Source organism: Myxocyprinus asiaticus, chromosome 20, assembly GCF_019703515.2.
Source record: "Myxocyprinus asiaticus isolate MX2 ecotype Aquarium Trade chromosome 20, UBuf_Myxa_2, whole genome shotgun sequence".
In the NCBI taxonomy this organism is placed as follows: Eukaryota; Metazoa; Chordata; class Actinopteri; order Cypriniformes; family Catostomidae; genus Myxocyprinus; species Myxocyprinus asiaticus.
The window spans coordinates 35,614,724-35,637,330 of NC_059363.1; the positions used below are offsets into that span (position 1 = coordinate 35,614,724).

The 22,607-nt window shown below is 38.6% G+C and overlaps 1 protein-coding gene across 6 annotated transcripts in view; it reads right to left on the minus strand.

Annotated features, from left to right (window-relative positions):
• Positions 1-22,607, minus strand: part of LOC127411220 (60 kDa lysophospholipase-like) — a 164,278-nt gene that overhangs the window by 28,371 nt on the left and 113,300 nt on the right. For 3 of the 6 annotated variants that reach the window (XM_051646625.1, XM_051646621.1, XM_051646626.1), the window contains exons 2-12: positions 21,953-22,082; positions 20,243-20,278; positions 16,166-16,277; positions 12,092-12,217; positions 11,767-11,850; positions 10,541-10,667; positions 9,813-9,925; positions 2,730-2,915; positions 2,540-2,653; positions 2,156-2,275; positions 1,334-1,429 (exon numbers count right to left, since the gene is read on the minus strand). In XM_051646625.1, coding sequence (XP_051502585.1) covers positions 1,334-1,429; positions 2,156-2,275; positions 2,540-2,653; positions 2,730-2,915; positions 9,813-9,925; positions 10,541-10,667; positions 11,767-11,850; positions 12,092-12,217; positions 16,166-16,277; positions 20,243-20,278; positions 21,953-22,082 — 1,244 coding nt within the window. The remainder of the gene's footprint in view (positions 1-1,333; positions 1,430-2,155; positions 2,276-2,539; positions 2,654-2,729; positions 2,916-9,812; positions 9,926-10,540; positions 10,668-11,766; positions 11,851-12,091; positions 12,218-16,165; positions 16,278-20,242; positions 20,279-21,952; positions 22,083-22,607) is intronic. The other 3 variants (XM_051646622.1, XM_051646627.1, XM_051646624.1) reach the window with 3 other exon arrangements.

Consider the following 22,607-nt stretch of genomic DNA (forward strand, 5'->3'; position numbering starts at 1 on the left):
GAAGAATGTGAATCACCAAAAACACAAAAAGAAGAATATGAGAGTTAAAGTGGAGATTGACTGAGCAGGGAGGAGAATTTATAGTAAAAAAAAAAAAGGACATAAAAATGTATCTGTTTCTCACCCACACCAATAATTTCACTTCTGAAGATATTGATTTAACCACTGGAGTCTTATGGATTACTTTTATGCTGACTTATGTGATTTTAGGAGCTTAAAAAGTCTGGCATCCAATCACTTGCATTGTATGGACCAAAATATCTGAAAATTCTTCAAACAATCTTCATTTGAGTTCAGCAGATGAAAGAAAGTCATACAAATCATGGATGGCATGAGGGTGAGTTAATAATGAGAGAATTTTAATTTTTGGGCAAACTATTCCTTTAAGACTTCAAATGTTAATAACTTAAACGATTGAGTACAAAATTGAGGATATGCAGAATGCCCATAATCCCTTGCACTTGAATTATATAATTAGGTTTCCTTGGTCAAAGGGAACTAACGGGGACATTTAAAAAGTTGTTATTAAGAATTTATAGAGGTTTTAACTCATGTGTAGTATTATTTATTTTGTTAAATTGCAAAATGTTGTTGCATGTGATGACACCATTAGGTGTCCAACTGTATCCCCTTTGGTCAAGTTGGTCCATGTTAACGCAATTTCAGTTCACCATGTGCATGTGCATCTAAAGTGCAGGTTATTAAGTTTATTTAATGATTGACCTAGAATCGGTTATAATCTTCTTTATTTGAGCTGTTATTGTATAATCTACATTTGAGTCAATTCAACTAAAATTACTAAGTAGAAACAACAAAATTTAAATAGCAAATCTGAGTTAAGTCTACATGCATCTGGTTACCTTAACTTAAAAAGTTAAGTTAATTCTATATGAACACCAAGATAAGTGAACTTCATTACTCAAGTTTTGGAGACACCATTGCTCAATTTAATTGAGGGAACGAGTTAACTCAATCAATTGAGTAGTTAACTTATTAGGGTTTTAAGTGACGCTAACCTTTGGAAAAAGTAGCTAACTACACTACAAGTTACTGACAAAAAATTGCTCACTACACTGAAGCGACTTTTTAGCTACTGTAGATGTGAGGCGGAATGTTAGCCTCAGTCACCATTCACTTTCATTGTAGTAAAAAAGATTAAATGAAAGTGAAAAGACTAACATTCTTCCTAACATCTCATTTTGTATTCCACAGAAGAAAAAAATAATACAGCTCTGGCACAATATGTGTAGGTACATGATGACAATTTTTACTACCCCTGTAAGTTAGTAGCGTTGCTACTTTAAGTTAGTAGAACTACCATACAAAAGCTCACCATTTCCCTTATGGCCTCTAATGACTCAATGTCTCCGATCTTAGCGGCAGCGCAGGCCAGCGTTGGCGTTAGTGCATCTCGAATGGCTTCAAGCTCCTGCGGACATCAGAAACAGAATAGTTGATTATAACTGTTCATCACAACCTCTTCTGGTTTTGAATCTGGTCCTACCATATCGAACAACACAAACTCTGAGTGCTTAGAATTGAATAACTACATTAGAAGCTAAAAAACTGCATATACTATTACAGTTCTCTTTATATAGGAATTAGCCATGCATCCCTTGCTCGACTGCAAATGATCCAGAATGCTGCGGCCAGAATGCTGAAGGGTGCACGTAAGCACAAACATATTACCCTGATCTTAAGCTCTCTTCACTGGCTTCCGGTTCATTATAGAATTGATTATAAGTTATTATTATTTGTTTTTAAATCCTTTAATGGATCAGCACCCTCATATCTTGCAGACCTTTTACATACACACAATCCCTGGAGATCACTTAGATCCTCAGATCAGTGGCTATTTACAGTTTCTAGGTCTAAACTAAAGCTGAGGGGTGACCGTGCTTTTGCGGTCTACCTTTAACATTAGAACAGCTTCAATGATATATGACTTTAAAACCAAGTTGAAGACGTACCTTTTCTCCCTGGCTTTTAACCAACCTTAGGAGTTGTATTTTGTATCGGTGTCTTTTAAATATTATTTTATTGTATGTTTTTGTGTGTAATTTCAGCTGCTGTACAGCACATTGTTCAACACTTGTTGTTTTAAATTGTGCTTTATAAATAAACTTGAATTTAATTGAAGTTACAGCCCACTCACCTCTTTACAGCTAATGCTGAGGGACTTGGCAATAACCTGAATAAATCGACTGTCGCTGAGAGTAAGCTTGGCCCCCTCTAGGTCAGCTATCATCTCACCCCGCAGATTGCGGCTCAGCATCTTAAAACAAATAACGTCTTAAACAATAAATCTTAAACTTTAACGATATTCTTTTTCTGCCTTGTAGGCACAGTATAGTTATATTACTATACATAAATATACATAAATTACTTACTGTGTGCAAATTATATATAATCTACACTACTGTATAGTTATTCTTGTCATTACAGTTATTTTTGCAGTTTGGTGATGCTAGTGGTGCAGAGTTTACACATTTCACCATCAATAAATGTGATTTAAAATGTATGTTCACAAACAGAATACCTTCTTTTTCTCTAGTATACTAAGGTCTTTTCTTGCCAGCACATAGGATAGTTTTGAAAGAGCAGCTTCTGGGGTCATATCACACCCAGCAACCAAACCTGCATCACTCAGAGCCTGAGAGGAAACATTGAGGGATTACACACTCCCGGAATACACCCATATAAGTCCATTCACAAGCAGACACCCATACCTTGCCAGTGGCGTAAGATGTTGTGACCGTTCCCCTGAGACACTGGGTGCAGTTGACCATGATGAGTCCTCTCTCGGACGCTTTCCGGAACTCCTCCAGCAGGTCAGTACGGTTGTCAGGGGCGTTACCACTGCCGTAGGTTTCAAACACAATCCCCTCCATAGGGGGCTGCAAGAAGGCTTTGACCTGATAAAACAGATCTCAATTAACCCTTTAATGCATACCTCAGGTCTTAAGTGACCCAGAACTTTCCACCTCCTGTACCTCATCCATTTTTTTGTAGGTATGCCCCCACTTCTTTAGTATTCCTTAACCTTTCTGTTATGAATCATGTAATAGAAAAAAAAAATTAATTAGCAAAGTGTAATGGGGCTTTAGTAAACAAAATACAGTTGAAGTCAGAAGTTTACATACACCTTAGCCAAATACATTTAAACTCAATTTTTCACAATTCCTGACATTTAATCTTAGAAAACATTCCCTGTCTTAGGTCAGTTAGGATCACTACTTTATTTTAAGAATGGGAAATGTCTGAATAATAGTAGAGAATGATTTATTTCAGCTTTTATTTATTTTATCACATTCCCAGTGGGTCAGAAGTTTACATACAGTACACTTTGTTAGTATTTGGTAGCATTGCCTTTAAATTGTTTAACTTGGGTCAAACATTTTGGGTAGCCTTCCACAAGCTTCTCACAATAATTTGCTGGAATTTTGGCCCATTACTCCAGACAGAACTGGTGTAACTGAGTTAGTTTGTAGGCCTCCTTGCTCAAACACATTTTTTCAGTTCTGCCCACAAATTTTCTATCGGATTGAGGTCAGAGCTTTGTGACGGCCACTCCAATACCTTGACTTTGTTGTCCTTAAGCCATTTTGCCACAACTTTGAAGGTATGCTTGGGGTCACTGTCCATTTGGAAGACCCATTTGTGACCGAGCTTTAACTTCCTGGCTGATGTCTTGAAATGTTGCTTCAATATATCCACATCATTTTCCTTCCTCATGATGCCATCTATTTTGTGAAGTGCACCAGTCCCTCTTGCAGCAAAACACCTCCACAACATGATGCTGCCACCCCCCATGGTTCATAGTTGAGATGGTGTTCTTCTGCTTGCAAGCCTCACCCTTTTTTCTCCAAACATAACAATGGTAATTTTGGTCAAACATTTAAATATTTGTTTCATCAGACCAGAGGACAAAAGTAAGATCTTTGTCCCCATGTGCACTTGCAAACTGTAGTCTGGCTTTTTTATGGTGGTTTTGGAGCAGTAGCTTCTTCCTTGCTGAGCAGCCTTTCAGGTTATGTTGATATAAGACTCGTTTTACTGTGGATATAGATACTTGTCTACCTGTTTCCTCCAGCATCTTCACAAGGTCCTTTGCTGTTGTTCTGGGATTGATTTGCACTTTTCACACCAAACTACATTCATCTCTACTAGACAGAATGCGTCTCCTTCCTGAGCAGTATGATGGCTGTGTGGTCCTCTGGTGTTTATACTTGCATACTATTGTTTGTACAGTTGAATGTGGTACCTTCAGACATTGGAAATTGCTCCCAAGGATGAACCAGACTTGTGGAGATCCACACATTTTTTCTGAGGTCTTGGCTGATTTCTTTTGATTTCCCATGATGTCAAGCAAAGAGGCACTAAGTTTGAAGGTAGGCCTTAAAATACATCCACAGGCTATTTTTGGCTAATTGTCTAAAGGCTTGACAAAATTGTCTGGAATTTTCCAAGCTGCTTAATGGACCAGTTAACTTAGTGTATGTAAATGTCTGACCTACTGGAATTCAGAATCAGAATCAGCTTTATTGCCAAGTATGGTTACACTTGAAGAAGTCAGTGTTGGGGTGTTCCTCCTAAAGTCCACAATCATCTCCACCGTTTTGAGCGTGTTCAGCTCAAAGTTGTTTTGACTGCACCAGACAGCCAGCTGTTCAACCTCCCTTCTGTATGCAGACTCATCGTCATCTCGGATGAGGCCGATGACAGTGGTGTCGTCTGCAAACTTCAGGAGCTTGACAGAGGGGTCCTTGGCGATGCAGTCATTGGTGTAGAGGGAGAAGAGTAGTGGGGAGAGCACACATCCCTGGGGGGCACCAGTGCTGATTGTACAGGTGCTGGAAGTGAGTTTCCCCTGTCTCACAAGTTGCTGCCTGTCTGTCAGAAAGCTGGTAATCCACTGACAGATAGACATGGGAACAGAGAGTTGGTGTAATTTATTCTGGAGTATAGCTGGGATGATGGTGTTGAAAGCCGAACTGAAGTCCACAAAAAGGATCCTTGCATATGTCCCTGGTCTGTCCAGATGTTGCAGGATATGATGCATTCCCATGTTGTCTGCATCATCCACAGACCTGTTTGCTCGATAAGCAAATTGAAGGGGATCTTGAAAGGGTCCAGTGATGTTCTTCAGGTGGGCCAACACCAGTCTCTCAAATGATTTCGTGACCACAGACGTCAGTGCGAAAGTTCTGTAGTCATTAAGTCCTGCGATTTTTGGTTTCTTTGGGATAGGAATAATGATTGAGCATTTTAAGCAGCATGGGACTTCACAGTGCTCCAGTGATCTATTGAAGATCTGTGTGAAGATGGGGGCCAGCTGGTTAGCACAGGATCGAAGACACACTGGTGAGACGCCAGCTGGGCCTGAAGCTTTCCTCATCTTTTGTTTCCGAAAGACCCGGCTCACATCATCTTCACAGATCTTAAGTGCAGGTTGAGTAGCAGGAGGAAGGAGGAGAGGGGTTGCAGGAGGTGTTGGTGTTTGTGTGAAGTGAAAGTCAGAGTGGGTGTGGGGTGTGGGGTGTGGGGTGTGAGACTGGGCCTTTCAAATCTGCAGTAGAACACATTCAGGTCGTCAGCCAGTTGTTGGCCCACCACAGGGCTGGGGGTAGGAGTCCTGTAATTTGTGAGTTGTTTCATGCCACTCCACACTGATGCAGGGTCCTTAGCTGAAAACTTGTTTTTCAGCTTCTCAGAGTATCTTCTTTTAGCCACTCTGATTTCCTTGTTCAGTGTGTTCCTGGCCTGATTGTACAAGACTTTATCCCCACCCCTGTAAGCATCCTCTTTGGCCTGACGAAGCTGCCTGAGCTCTGCTGTAAACCACAGTTTGTCGTTGTTGAACTTTAAATAAGTCCTAGTAGGAATGCACATATCCCCACAGAAACTGATATATGATGTAACAGTATCTGTGAGCTCGTCAAGGTCTGTGGCTGCAGCCTCAAAAACAATCCTTGCAATCGAAGCAGGCTTTTAGTTCCCGCTCTGCTTCATTGGTCCATCTCTTTACAGTCCTTACTACTGGCTTGGTTGATTTTAATTTCTGCCTGTAGGTTGGAAGAAGATGAACCAGACAGTGATCAGAGAGTCCCAAAGCTGCTCTAGGAGTGATATGCATCCTTTATTGTTGTGTAACAATAATCCAGTATGTTCCTGTCTCTGGTGGGGCATGTAATGTGCTGTTTGTATTTGGGCAGTTCACGTGTGAGGTTTGCTTTGTTAAAATCTCCAAGAATAATAATAACTGAGTCCGGGTATTGTTGTTCTGTGTCTGTGATTTGATCAGTCAGCCGTTGCAGCACTGTGTTCACACACGCGTTTGGCACGATATGCACACTCACCAGAATAAACGAGAAAAACTCCCGCGGCGAGTAGAACGGCTTACAGTTAATAAAGAGTGCTTCAATATTAGGACAGTACATCCTCTTTAATGTTGTTACATCTGTACACCAACATTCACTTATGTAAAAGCATGTTCCACTGCCTCTCGTTTTCCCCGTTAACGCCGCGATGCGATCCGCTCTGAACAGCTGAAAGCCTGGCAGATGTAACGCGGTGTCCGGAATGGCTTCACTCAGCCAGGTTTCTGTGCAGCACAAAGCAGCAGAGTTTGAAAAGTCCTTGTTTGTACAGGTGAGGAGATGTAGTTTGTCTGTTTTGTTAGGAAGAGAGTGGAGATTCGCTAGATGAATACTCAGCAGCGCTGTTCGAAAGCCACGCTGACAGAGCCTGACCAGCACGCCTGCTCGTCTCCCTCGCCTGCATCTCATAGCACATTTAAACAACACAGCTGCACTTTCAACTAAAATGTCCAGCAAAATGTCTGAATATTCAAAAACCGGGAAAAGGTTGTCTGGTATATGCTGTCGAATGTTCAGCAGTTCGTCCCTGGTAAAACTGACTGGAAAAATATTACTAAACACAAGACAATCAAACAAAAACAACAAAAGAACTGAAGAGCTACACACCGAGGCAGCCATCCGTGGCGGCATTTTGATTAAGTAAAATTGTGATCAATTTTAAGTGAAACAATCTGTCTGTAAACAATTGTTGGAAAAATGACTCATCACGCAGAAAGTAGATGTCCTAAATGACTTGCCAAAACTATAGTTTGCGAACATTAAATCTGTGGAGTGGTTAAAAAATTAGTTTTAATGACTTTAACCTAAGTGTTTGTAAACTTCTGACTTCAACCGTATGTAGTAGTGTCACAATATATATTTCCAATTCTATCATATTTTTATGATTCATACAATTTAAGCTTACTATAACAGAATATCTATATCTTTGTTTATTACTATACAAATGAGTGCCATATTCATACAAATGACTACTATATCATGTAGATTATCTGTGCAATGTGGTGAAGTATCAGTATTCCATATGCGTGAACACATACATATTATATATGTTATTTGTTACTCAAGGTGGCACTGTTTTTTCAGTGATCGTCTTGATTTTCATTTGACATTGCTATTTGATAAAGAAACAACCTGGAAGTAAACTACAGCAAGTGTAACAGTATGATTTGGCTTTTGACATTTGGGTGTACTACTGAAATTCTGTAAGTCTATTTAGACTTAATTAGTGCCTGAGAAAATACATATGTATGTGTAGCTTAAGTGTAGCTCAATATTGTCACGCTACTGGGAAGGATGAGATGAGAGAGTGTGGATCCAAACGCAGAATATGTAATATGCTACTCAGAAGAAATGAAGAAACAATGATGAAAACAAAGCACTAGGCAAAAGGGAAATCAAAAACGCAACAGCGGTTTGCTGGCTAAATATGTAAGTAACATTTAAACACTAACGTGATAACAAACAGACAAACAAGAACCGACAATGAGTGAAGGAAACCAGAGGATATTTATACACAGATGAATAATGAGGGAACAACTGTGGAAGATGAAGGGCAGGTGAGTGTAATCAGAAAGGTGCATACTAGGAAATGTCGTTTATGAACAAGGGGAAAACTAAACAGTCACTGAAAATGAACTGATGGTGAGAGAAAAACACAAGGCAGTTGAACTCCACCCCCCCCCCCCCCACTCCCCACTCCTGGTGCCCAAAGGTGAATGGGAAGGAAGGCAGGGCCAAGCAGACCAGGAAGAATCCGTAGGATGATCATGAGGCCAGTGAGGAGCCTGCGGACGATCAGGAGGCCAGGGAGGCGGCCACAGGGCAGGGACTGGGTCAGGAGGCCTGGGAGGCGGCCACAGGGCAGGTACTGGGTCAGGAGGCCTGGGAGGCAACCACAGGGCAGGGACTGGGTCAGGAGGTGGAGCCACAGTTGGTTCGGGGATTTGAGTCTCAGGAAGTGGAGCCGAAGGTGGAGCGGGCAGAGCCGCAGGAGGAGCAGGGAATTTATTTCCTGGAAGAGGATTTGTTGAGGCGGAGCAGGCGGAGCCGCTGGAAGACTCCGAGGGTGGAGTCACCATGGCCAGGAGTGCTGTCAGTGACTGGGAAACATTGACGGGGGAATGACCTCCATGGTCGTGAGCATGGGCAGTGACAGGGGAATGACCTCCGTGGTCATGAGCACGGGCAGTGATAGGGGAACGACCTCCATGGTCATGAGCACAGGCAATGCCTGGGGAGTAGGAGCCCTTCTTCTCTTCCGCTTCCGGATAGCCATGAGCACAGCTGTGGGAGAATCGGAAGGCAGAGCCATGGGAGGCTCGATGAAGGAAGGCAGAGCCATGGGAGGCTCGAGGGGTGGAGCCATGAGAGGCTCGATGAAGGAAGTCTCCAGGACCACCGAGGCTGGGGAGAAAGTGGTCTTCGCTGAAGGGAGCTCGGAGACCACTGGAGCCATAGTGCCCCCCACCAAGGGCTGGAGCGGGCATGAAAGCTGGCTCTGGGATGGACGAGGCTTGTAAATCTGGCTCTGGGACGGACGAGGCTTCAAAAACTGGCTCGTTGGCTGTGGTAGGTGCAGGCGTTGGCTCGTTGGCCGTGGCAGGCGCGGGTGTTGGCTCGTTGGCCATGGAAGGCCTGGAGGGTGAGGCCGTGGAAGACTGCAGCATGGGATTGGCCTCCATGGCCGAAAGTGTCAAGGGGGTCTCCAGAACCTCTGAGAGCAGAAGGTCTATCCTTACGATTTTAGAGATAAAATCCTGAAGAGACAGACAATCACAGTCCAAAGGGACCAGTCTCCTCACCCGGCCATTGAGTCCCAACCAGAACATAGTTCTGAGGGATCTCTCACACCAGTTCAATTGGGTGGCCAGACTCCAGAATTTAAGGCAGTACTCAGCTGCAGAAGTGGACCCTTGTGACAATCTCTCAATCAGTTCTGCTGGATCCATAATGTGGTGAGAAAGTGTGGATCCAAATGCAGAATATTTATTATACTACTCAGACGAAGATGAAGAAAAAACATCATTGTTTTTTCTTCATCACATGGCTTATATATCTCATCTCTACAAATGTGCTGTATTGGGTTGTGGTTGTGTCTGGTTCCACCTGAAAATTTTTAGTACAAATAGCCGGGTTGTGTGGGAAGTGCTATTTACTATTTACAAAAATAATCACTTTGTTTTTCTTTTTTTTTATTCAGCCAATCAACTCAAGGACCACAGTTTGAGAACTAATTGCATAGTCTATCATGTTACAGTGCGAAATAAACAATGTAATTAGATTGTTTCCAGATATTTTAAGGGGGTCATGTGGGCAACATTAGTTTGAATCTGGTTTCTGCCAATCCTGATCCCGTTCTCCCCTCTCTCCTCCTATCATTTGAAAGTTGATAAAAATATGTGGCATAAAGCAGACATTACCACACAGCCTTACTGTATCAGCAGTGATCCCTGGAAAGAGCCGCAAGAGGCCCACATTGCGGTTCAGTTGTGTGTTGACAGTGAATTTGGTGGTTGTATTTGCTCGCCACACAGTGTCCCAGTTAACTAAACAGTAAAAACAAATAAAAATACTCATTATGTATGTATGAATTTTCAAGCTGAAATTTCATACAGTATCCAGCAGTGTAATTTGTTATAATCAATCTAAAAAGTATTTTAAACCACATTTGTTTGTTATTTGTGTATAATTATTATACATGCCATTTTTATGATCTCATATTAATTGAGAGGCTAAATGGATTATTTGTACTTTTAACGAACATTTTTTTTTTTCAAACTGCAGATTGCCTTTTGAACTGCAAAAAAAAATATATATATTTTTTAAAGACAGTAAAAAAGTAATGGTGACCAGTTCCAGCACCTAAAATATCCACTTTCCCTCTTAAATGATATATTATCAATTTAAATTAAAAAAATAAAAAAATAAAAAAAATATTTGGCAACAGCTCAGTGATTAATTTTTGGCCATCTATGCCCAATTTGGATATATATATATATATATATATATATATATATATATATATATATATATATATATATATATATATATATATAGCCAACCATTGTTGTTCCCCATAATAGGTTTCCAATTGCATCAATATAGTAATAGACACAATTCTGACTGGGAGAGTGCATTAATGTTGGCAGAACTGGAATTACTTTTAATGTCGACTTCAGCATTGGCTAATGGTGGCAGGTTTGGTGACGAAAATGCGTTAAAGCTTCCAGCATCCACTTTGGTGACACGGTTGCCCCTGTACAGCTTATGATGAAAATAAAGGCAAACCTGTGAAGAAAGAAAGGGAGAAAGATGTGTCTCCTTCTTCCTCGGTCAATTCAAACAGCCTTTTATTCATTATATATACGTCTTTTAAATTCTTTTTGCTTTATGTTACTTTTCCTCAGTTTCTAGTTATGTTAGTTGTGTGTCAGGCCTTATTGAAATGCCACATCACGGGCTGACTGAACTTGTCCTGGCTTGTTTGAAGGGTGGTGTACAGGTGGTTATGCTTTTACACAGTCTGTACATACGTCACTCTGTTTTAACAAAAGACTCAGCAGTCTGAACAGCTTAATATGACTAAGGCAGAAACAAAATATACTGCAAGATTTATGTGTACTGTACAATTCAATTCATGACAGAGACTGATGGATCCCTAATTTATCTGATCCTGGATAAATTGAGGAGTGTTAAAAAATACTTTGTTAATATACCAAAATATGTGAGAGAGTTTGGGCCAGTGGATGCAACGGAAGTGCTGCGCTTCGTCTTACATTTAATGATCACGCACATGTGTTTCTATGCCTTGTAAATTTGGGTTTTGTGTAATCACTGATCATTGTTGTGGCAAATTCTGCTCATTTAAATATGACTCGTGAACATGAACATGGTAAAGTTATGTAGCATGATCGATCATGGTAAAATTGATTTAGTTACAATTATAAGAATGATTTATTATACCATTGGAAGCAGACAACTATTATTAAATTATTAAATGTAATCACTTTAATAATGTATTAATAGTTTTATATTATTCAATTTTTAATAGCATGACATATTTTAACTTTATAAACTAATAAATTATTAAAAATCTAAACAATTATTTTATGTAGCTTTTCTGTAATGAAAAAAAAACAAAACATTTATTTTAAACAAAAAAATGTGTTGCTTAAACTAAAACGTATCAAATGTAAATGTACATTTTTTGTGATTGGGCCAGTGAAAATATCAGCAGAGCATATAGAACTCTGAACTATTGGCCTAACTTGGCAAGCAGAAAACAGTCCTTATTGTTGAACTCTATACTTATTGAGGGTATCTTGCATGTTCTGCATGTGTATGTGCTACAAGGGCATCTATCACTTAGAAAAACAGCCTCACTCACCTCAGGGATAACAAACTGTCCTGCTATCAACAGCGCCCCCAAGAGGTTATCCCTACCATCATTCCTCATCTCATAGATGGGCACCTGACACATACAAGATGGTTGTCAAGTTCTAAGTAAAGAAAATAACCCGTAGTTTTAATGGCTGCTAAAAGTTAATGATTGGGTTAATAATTAAGTTAATAATTAGTTCACCTCATCTATACAAATGAGGTGGAGTCTGGAAATAAGAATTATTTTGTAAGCTATAACATCACAACCAACTCCATCTGAAAAACTAAATGATTAAAATACTATGAATACAATAATGGTTAAGGTGCTTTACCTGTGAGCCTGTGAGGATGACAGGTTTTCCAAGGTTCTCACACATGAAGGATAAGGCAGATGCAGTGTAAGCCATAGTATCTGTGCCGTGCAGGATGACAAAACCATCATATTCCTCATAGTGTTTCTGCGAACCACAGAAAACAAAATGCAATTTCTCAGCACTCATTTTTACATCCCCCTACTGTTTGATGGTTTGTTTGAGGTCAAAACTTGCTGACCTGTTCACTGAATTATTTACAAATAATTGCAAACATTCCAAACAATTAGTTACCAAACTAACCATTAGCTCTTATTTGTAGTGCTACCCAGTAAGCATGTACGTATCCTACGTTGCCGAGATGCATTTTAAACATCATGTTTATATTTACTCATTCAACAGAGGCTTTTATCCAAACCAACTTACAAATGAGTAATTCTACAACATAAACAATTAGTCTCTGATGTATTACATTTGTTTACGAACACGTGTTCTTATGTTTCTCGTACTGTATGTTGAATTAGTGTAAAAACATCTTATAAACATCTTAAAAAGAGCAGATTAATATGCATTTTAAATAATAAAGGTCACAAAAACATCTGCTTAATGTTGTTCTTACATCCGATTGTAAATGTTTAAGCAATGTTTTACAGTTAAGCGATAAAAAAAACAACAAAAAAAACTGCACTGTTGGACGTAAACGCACACATCGAGCAGACATCACAGTGACCAACGTGTGTTAACAGAGTTCTGTCCATAGAGTTAATGTCAAAAGTCAACTGTAAGTGTAAAAGATTATGGCAAGCACTTTTGACATTTATTTCTTAAAGCTTACTAGTATCTATTTTTATGTTAGTGGTACTTATTTTCAGTTACTAGTAAGTATTCCAATAGTGACTATTTTACTAGTACTTAATCATATAAACTAGTACTTATTCCTTTGCAACTAGTCACTATTCCAGCAGTGACAAGTAACTATTCCATAGTTACTGCTAATCCATTGAATTCTTTTGGGATCTGTGGTTTAGATATCAACCATTCACTTCCGACTAGAATGCATTGCAATACAGTATAGAATCTTTTTCAAACACAACTTTAAACATTCATTAGTTACTAGTACTTGTTGCAATAGTGACTACTATCTATTCTAGTTTACTAGCACATATTTATTAAATCCTTATTTACGAGGCACTAGTGTCTACTCCACATGTTATTAGTAACATTTATTATCTCACTAGTTACAACTGCTTTTTAAATTGTCATATTTAATGACTTGTCAGAGGTGTGTTTCCCAAAAGTATTGTTAGACAACTATGGTTGCAACATCACATTTTGTCCAACGATTTGTTGTTTCCTGAAACTGTACTTCCAACGAACATCTGCAAACAGCATTGCAATGTTGTGTGGTTGAAACTACAGCTCTTCACCTGTGGTTAGAAGCATTGTTCCTGGTTAGTCTGCTGTGTGGACATCATTTGTCGTCGCCAAGGCTTCTATGTCTTTCATTCCATATATTTTGTTCATTCTGTCAACACTTTCACCACGTTTACATGCATTTAAGAAAACAACTTATTCTGGGGTTTTGCAGAAAGCGGCGTTATGAAACATTACGTAAACCTGAATGCCGCCATTAAGCGATTAAAGGCTGTAAAGAGAAAGTGCTTTATCACACACGGTTTCTGTCAGAGGACACAACTATGTGTTTATGTTAACGCAGAAGTGCCGTTTATATGGTTTAAAAGAGTGTGCATGTGGGTATGTGCTCAAGCGCATCGGGGGAACACTGAAGTCTGATGTAAAGGGAAACCCCACTATTGCAGTGCATGCAGCTTTTATGTCTTCATCAGCTTTCTCACATTAAACGGCTTTCTGGTGTACGTGTATATGAGCTCTTACAATTTAATATTTGCGGAAGTTATTACTCCACCCCCTTCGTAACGTCAATAATGACAGCTCTATATTGTTGAACCAACATGGTTCGAACGATGGATGTCTGACATAGCTTCTAAGGTTTCGGGAAACAGTCGTGACTAGCTAGTTAATTTCTCCAACGATGCATCATACTATGTTGGTTAAGCAGTGACCTACGATGTTGTATCAGAAACGCACCCCAGAATGGCTACTGTATAGTTCACTTAAAAAGCTTACAAATGACATTAAAAATGGGTAACACTTTACTATAATGTTCCATTAGTTAATGCATTAGGTATCATGAACAAACAATTAACAATATATTTTTTAAAGTGTTTATTAATCTTTGTTAATGTTAGTTAATAAAAAATAAAAGAAATTGTTCATTGTTAGTTCATAGTGCATTAACTAATGTTAACAAATGCAACTTTTGATTTTTAAAATCAATTCGTATATTGAAATTAACATTAACTAACATTAATAAATACTGTAAAAGTATTGTTCATTGTTAGTTCATGTTGACTAACTAATGTTAACAAGTGTAACCTTATTGTAAAGTGTAACCTAATTTTTTTTTAGATTGGAGTAGATACTAATGTATAATAAATAAGTGTTTGTACTAGGGCTGGGCGATAAAACAATCTTGATATTTATCGTGATAAAAAAATCCACGATAAGCTTTCGAGTAATTTCATATTTAGGCTTTGTTCTACATCTAGACAAACAGGTCTAGACGAACAGACGAACAGTTGCTAAAACGAAAGCAGTTCGGCTTTCTCAGACTGTATGAAGTTGCTAACGATTAGGCTACGCCGATCACCATGGCCCGGGTTTGGACCCCAGATTCATTCCATCCAGACCGCAAGACTTCATGAGGACAGTTGCACCAACTCATTATCTCTAGTGAGCAGAGCGACAAAACAGTGCTGTATACGCCAGCTCTGATTTTTCTGTGCCGTATTGTTGAATATTTTTTCACCAAACACGCTTTATTTATGCCCTGTCCCGCTCCACAAACATTGCCTCTTTTTCCTGCATGCAAGTAGACATGAGGCACTGCATAAGTTAATGTGGTTCCAAATCGCCTTTAGAGGATAACTTTTTTCCTTCTAAATTTAGCTTTATTTATTAGCATGTTATGAGCCTTTAATAATAAACAAATAGATTTCTGTTCTAATTTTGTGAAAATTATTCAGATGTCATCACAGGAAAGGAAAGACAATAAAATTACTAGTTGGTAGACTAGTCTTTCTCACTTTAATACAAATATAAAAATGGTGCATTCAGACTTTTACATTTTCTAAATTTTCTCTCAGGGGATACCCCTGAACCCCCATTATCATTCCTCAGTCACAAAGCCTTCTATGCCACCATACTTGGGTATGTGAATGTAAAGAAATATACAAATATATAATTTGAATGTAAATATTCGAACAAATATGGAACTGCTCTTATTAAGCTTCAAAACGAACAGATGGTCTTTTAACATTCATATACAACTGCACTAGATTGATAAACTCTGTAAAATATTTAAATATTTTGGTAGATGATCCCTAAGACCCCACTACTTTTGCTGTCTCTGGGTCCCTGATGCAGATTTGTAGAGACTATATTGACGGTTTAGGTTTTTACGTCTTATTTTCTTCTGCCAACTTGGAAATTCAAAAAAAATGAGCAATGTGCAAATGCGAATGTATCAAACAATATGAATAAGAATATCGTGATAATATTTCTGGCCATTTCGCCCAGCCCTAACTAGTACCTAATAAATACAACTGGAATAGATATTTATCACTATTGAGTACTAGTATCTAATGAACAGTTACTAGTAAACTTAAAAAAGATACTAGTCACTATTGGAATACATAGTCAGAAGTAATTAGATAGTATCTAAACCACAGATCCCCATTAAATTCAATGGCAAAATTTAGCAATTTGTTATCTATAACAATGGAACAGTTACTTGTAATTCCTGGAATAGTGACTAGTAGCAAAGGAATAAGTAATAATATCTAATGAATAAGTACTAGTAAAATTAAAAAATATATCAGTCACTATTGCAATACATTGTATTAAACCAAAAATAAGTTCCTGTAACATAGAAAAACAGATACAGTAATAGTAAGCTTTAAGGAATAAATGTTAAAAGGGCTTATCATATAAAAATGGTTAAAAATTAAGCACCTCAATGTCTTTTCCGATATTGGCCCAGTCATCTGTGGTCATATTACAAGAATCAAGCAGGGGAGAGTATTCTAAGATGGTATACACAATCCTCTTGTTATGTTTGGACAGTCTGAGGTGAAAAAAAGAGAAAAAACAAAAAAATGACTAAATGAGACCCATGTGATGTAACCTCAACACACATTTACCATTTCACACATTGACAACAAGCTTCAAATGTCAAACAAAACATCTCATTTAAACCAGCAAAAACTATTTCTAGGCAAACATGAATTCATTTAGTTAAACCAATTTAAACAAACAAAAACAAAGCAATTTTTTCTCAAATGGACAGATTATTTACAGTATATACAGCAGAAGATAGACTCATTTCAGGTTTTCTTTAAAAAAAAATAAAAAAGCAACAAAAGGGGGCAGGGTGGTGGGAGCACAGATGAATTTAGGGGCACACCGTCTGCCCGAGCAGCAGGGCGTCCCCTAAAGTGAAAGGCAAAGTGCAGACAAAAAGAGTACGGTCACTGGAGAGTAGGCTTGTGTATTTGCGTGCATTTGTGCATTAAGGGGAGGTGGGATGAGCAAATGTTGTGAAGAAGCAGACTTCAGACTTTGTTCGCTGCTCAAGGGGCGGTTCGTTTGCATTGGGGTTTATTGTTATGAAGAGAGGTGCGCTGAGGGATATTCCCATTTAAGCACAAAGCGCGAGCAGATCAGCATGACCTCCATGTCCTAATTAAAAATGAGTGGCTTATCCTAAAACTGCAAGTGTCGTTACATTGGGCCACCCTTGTTAGGTGCACAGATGAGCTAGAGTCATGTGACTACTTATAGCTTGTTGAAAAGATTGCTTTAATCTCTCCGTTTTTAAAAAGAATCCCTCCCAACCCTCATGACATCCTCCCAGAAAATAAAGACATTGAGGAGGGTGCAGCCCAGGCCTTGTTCAATGGATCAATAGAACAGCAGGGTGGCAGAGCAGACCTACACACAATCTCTTTCTCACAATCTATTGTGTGCACACACACACACACACACACACACACACACACACACACACACATGCACACACCTCCTACTTCTACTACCTTCTCTACTATGTTGAATGAGAGACCCAACTGTTCAAATTAGCCTCCACTCAGATGAGCAGACCAAAACATATGCTTGTGATCATATAAATGAAAGGGTGCCACAAGAAAAATTAAATGTGCTCAAACGCATCGGTGTCCAAACAATGTTTCTATGGGTACTAGAGTCATCAGTAAACCATTACGGTTGATCCAGACCCTGTTTGTGTGAAAGGGGCAGGTAAACAGTTAGAAAATGTGCACAATGAGAGAGAGGGAGACAGGGAAAGAGAGCAAATGGATGTTGTTTTTAATTGTCAGTATGTTCTTTGACATGTCACAGACACAACTCATAATCTTTTTTAATTATTATTCATTTGATTGGCAGACTTAGGCACTTGTCAGTCATTTGGTGTGGCCATTTATGAAGGAATGAAAGCTTTAGCAGTAGGAACATAATCTTTATTGTACATTTTAAGAGTTTACAACTTACTGAGCCTCAATATGTATTAGGCAATTTAGGGCAACATTTTAAAACAGATTAGGACTAAACTTATTGTGTCTGTTCCAAAACCTAGTGAGCATCCTCCAGAGGCAGCATTTTAAGACATCATAGGCACGCTCCTGACGTGAAGGCTGTTCCAAAAGGTAGGTATCTAAATTTTGCTGCCTCTTAAGATATCTTGTTTTGACCAAATTTTAAGGTGGCATCATTTGTCCTTCCGTAGGCGATCCCAGAATGCACCGTGATGAGCTTGGCGGAAAAGTACATCCAAGAGGGAGGACAAAGCGAGATACATTTTTATTATAAATATACACTGGCAGCCAAAAGTTTGGAATAATGTACAGATTTTGCTGTTTCGGAAGGAAATTGGTACTTTAATTCATCAAAGTGTGACTTTAAAGGCCTATTCACACCAATGAATAATAAAAAAAAATAGAAAAAAATAAATAAAAATAATATATATATATATATACAGTGCATCCAGAAAGTATTCACAGCGCTTCACTTTTTCCACATTTTGTTATGTTACAGCCTTATTCCAAAATGGATTAAATTCATTATTTTCCTCAAAATTCTACAAACAATACCCCATAATGACAATGTGAAAGAAGTTTGTTTGAAATCTTGCAAATTTATTAAAAATAAAAAAGGGAAAAAAAAAAAAATCACATGTACATAAGTATTCACAGCCTTTGCCATGACACTCAAAATTGAGCTCAGGTGCATCGTTTCCACTGATCATCCTTGAGATGTTTCTACAACTTGATTGGAGTCCGCCTGTGGTAAATTCAGTTGATTGGACATGATTTGGAAAGGCACACACCTGTCTATATAAGGTCCCACAGTTAACAGTGCATGTCAGAGCACAAACCAAGCCATGAAGTCCAAGGAATTGTCTGTAGATCTCCGAGACAGGATTGTATCGAGGCACAGATCTGGAGAAGGGTACAGAAAAATGTCTGCAGCATTGAAGGTCCCAATGAGCACAGTGGCCTTCATCATCCGTAAATGGAAGAAGTTTGGAACCACCAGGACTCTTCCTAGAGCTGGCCGCCTGGCCAAACTGAGCAATCGGGGGAGAAGGGCCTTAGTCAGGGAGGTGACCAAGAACCCGATGGTCACACTGACAGAGCTCCAGCGTTTCTCTGTGGAGAGAGGAGAACCTTCCAGAAGAACAACCATCTCTGCAGCACTCCACCAATCAGGCCTGTATGTAGAGTGGCCAGACGGAAGTCACTCCTCAGTAAAAGGCACATGGAGTTTGCCAAAAGGCACCTGAAGGACTCTCAGACAATGAGAAACAAAATTCTCTGGTCTGATGAAAGAAAGATTGAACTCTTTGGCCTGAATGGCAAGCATCAAATCTGGAGGAAACCAGGCACTGCTCATCACCTGGCCAATACTATCCCTACAGTGAAGCATGGTGGTGGCAGCATCATGCTGTGGGGATGTTTTTCAGCGGCAGGAACTGGGAGACCAGTCAGGATCGAGGGAAAGATGAATGCAGCAATGTACAGAGACATCCTTGATGAAAACCTGCTCCAGAACGCTCTGGACCTCAGACTGGGGCGAAGGTTCATCTTACAACAGGACAACGACCCTAAGCACACAGCCAAGATTACAAAGGAGTGGCTACGGGACAGCTCTGTGAATGTCCTTGAGTGGCCAAGCCAGAGCCCAGACTTGAATCCGATTGAACATCTCTGGAGAGATCTGAAAATGGCTGTGCACCGACGCTCCCCATCCAACCTGCAAAGAAGAATGGGAGAAACTGCCCAAAAATAGGTGTGCCAAGCTTGTAGCATCATACTCAAAAAGACCTGAGGCTGTAATTAGTGCCAAAGGTGCTTCAACAAAGTATTGAGCAAAGGCTGTGTGTTTTTTATTTTTAATAAATTTGCAAAGATTTCAAACAAACTACTTTCACGTTGTCATTATGGGGTATTGTTTGTAGAATTTTGAGGAAAATAATGAATTTAATCCATTTTGGAATAAGGCTGTATCATAACAAAATGTCTATATATATTAATCTTCACATTGAGTCTGAATTATCATACTGCTGTTATCTGTCTTCTTTTATTCTTTAGAAGGCAATAATTTTTTGAGAGAATTGTAAAAATTCTGCATTGAATTCTGTGCAAAAAATAATGGTGTGCAAATATTTCCATGTATTTTAGATTCATGTCATCAAGCCTTAACCCATGCCACAGCAGCAGAATGCAAATACTGAAATAATATCTTAATAAATTACAAAAGCGAATAGCATGAGTAACAGCCATTAAGTTGCATTATTGTAACAACTGTCACCCTAACATACTCAATCTGCCCTTCTCATAGCTCAACACAGTGCTGCACAATAATAACATAACTGTGGTGGAGAGACAAGCCTAACCAGACAAGATACTGCACAAATCATGCAAAAACGTATATCCACAGTTTTGCACGCATGTGCAAGTACATTTACACTTTCATCCCACAAGGGCAAACATTATGCTACCAGTACTACAGAACCCATGAAATAGCTGGTCAGCTGCATGAGTGGGCTTCCTGTCAACATAACACACACATTATTACTGTCTGTACATTTTTACACTTCTGAAAATATAAGGAAACAGCACCCTCCATTGGCTATAGAATAGAAACACTCATCATTTCTCATTGGCTGAGTTCGAAATGGCATACTACCCCGTCCTATTCTTACTACCTCTGCCATATGTGTCTATGGCAGAAATAGTATGAGTAGTATGGTAGTATTCCATTTCGAACTCAGCCAATGTGTTTGTTTAACAATTTAACACTTAACTAGCTGCAAATAATACAGAGACCAACCAAAACAAAAGGTAATCTATGTAATGAGATATTAACAAAATTTATTACAAAAGTTATTGTCAAATTGTTTTTTTATAAAAGCAGAAAGTTAACAGTGAGTAAATTATATATGGCTAAATTCATTTACAAATATTGATTGGTTTACAGTTAGCCCCTGGATCTACAGTATATATTCATCTGTTTCATTTACGTGACATTTTTTCTTGCAGCCACCATATTTATGACCATCGATGGAGGAAATCAATGGAGGAGAATTCAAAAACACCTAGGAAATGATCTAAAGAAAAACGTCAATCATTGCTTTTGAGTCAGCCCAAATATTGCCAAATCTGACATTCGTACACATATACATAAATTTAATTCATGATCCATCTCTGTATACTGGTGAGTTTAATGGCTTTAAAGAGTGCAGAAGCCTACTAGTACATCATCTCCTTGAAGGAATAGTTCACCAAAAATGTTTAATTCTCTCATCATTTCCCACCATCATGCCATCCCAGATGTATATGACATTCTTTTTTCTCAGCTCTGTAGGTCCATACAATACAAGTGAATGGTGATCAGACCTTTGAAGCTCCAAAAATGTTAACTTTTGGGTGAACTTTTCCTTTAAAAGTTAATGTCTTTGTGTTGTATTCTTGTCTGAATTGGTCACAATATTACAAAACTCTGTGATGATCCTACCTGTATGAATGTAAGAAATGACGGTCAGCTCATGAAGAATACGCAGATGGCAACCAAGCACACATTTGTAAATAAAGGGTAGCGTTTAAACTACTGTTGTGTTTCACTTATGCTGTCATGCATTTCAAAACATCTGTAAAAATGTACAGTATTTTTCGTATCAGCTTGCTTTTATGACTAATATGTTTACATTGTAGTGTGATGTCTCGAATAAAGCCTTCATAATCTTACAATTTTAATTTGATTATTTCTTCATACTGACAATTATCACCTTACTCTATTACAATTTTCCAGTCTTTGTTATTATGATAATTTTGTGAATATGTGTCTTTCGTGAATTTCCAGCTTAACTGTATCTGATTCGAAATTATTTCTGAGCAGATGAGTAAAAACCAACAAGTGTTACAATTATCCCTGCTCTCCCCCTGCTTCATCACCGTTTGGGTTTGGCGAAATGAAACCTTGGCACTTGAAAGATGAGAATAACTTTTTTTAAATAATTTTGGTTGGGAACCTTATCAAGCTTTATTAATAAAAAGAAAAGTTTCACCATCTTTTGTTGCAAGTTATATTCATTTTTATATTACATTACCACAATTACGGTGGCATGGTCATACAGTGACGTCACATGAAACAGATGAATAGGATAAAACCTCCACAAATAGCTCACGCGATCACATTTGCATGCGTGTTTGCATGGGAACTTACGGCAGCACCAGTGTGTTCTCCTGAGTCTTGTTATAGTCATACAGCCGTGTCTGTTGTGCATACTGCTCATCGTGCAGAATGGGGAGTTTGCGTAGAGTTTTGACGAAAGCATTTGGTTCTGGAGACAGAACTGTAAATACAGAAGAAAAGGAGTCATATACATATAATTATCCCGGTACTTCAACACCAGCAGTCAAATTTAGAGATGAAACTAATTAATTGACAGGACTGCATACTTTAGGTTCTGAGAATGAGGCCAAAACATGGATTTTGAATTTACTGCACCACAGTTCCAATCTTGCCGTTTTGCACATTTTGATATTTTGAACCACATTTCCTGATTACATTTCATGTCATTTACACTATAAAGGTCACTTGCACTAGCACTGTACAGCCATTTTTGTACCTCAATTGACAATTTGCTAATTTACTTGTATTATGATTATATTTAGCTAAATGTAAGATTGCTATAGTGCTGTTCAGTTTATAAGTGCACCCATATTGTAATGCGTTTTTGGGACTAAGATCTTGATGGTAAGGTGAAAATGTCATTTACTGTTTCACTGAATCACTAATACGGTGAATCTGACAAACATTGCAAGAAGAACAAATCAATATTTTACCCCAAAATCAAAAGAATCAAAAAAATTATGAT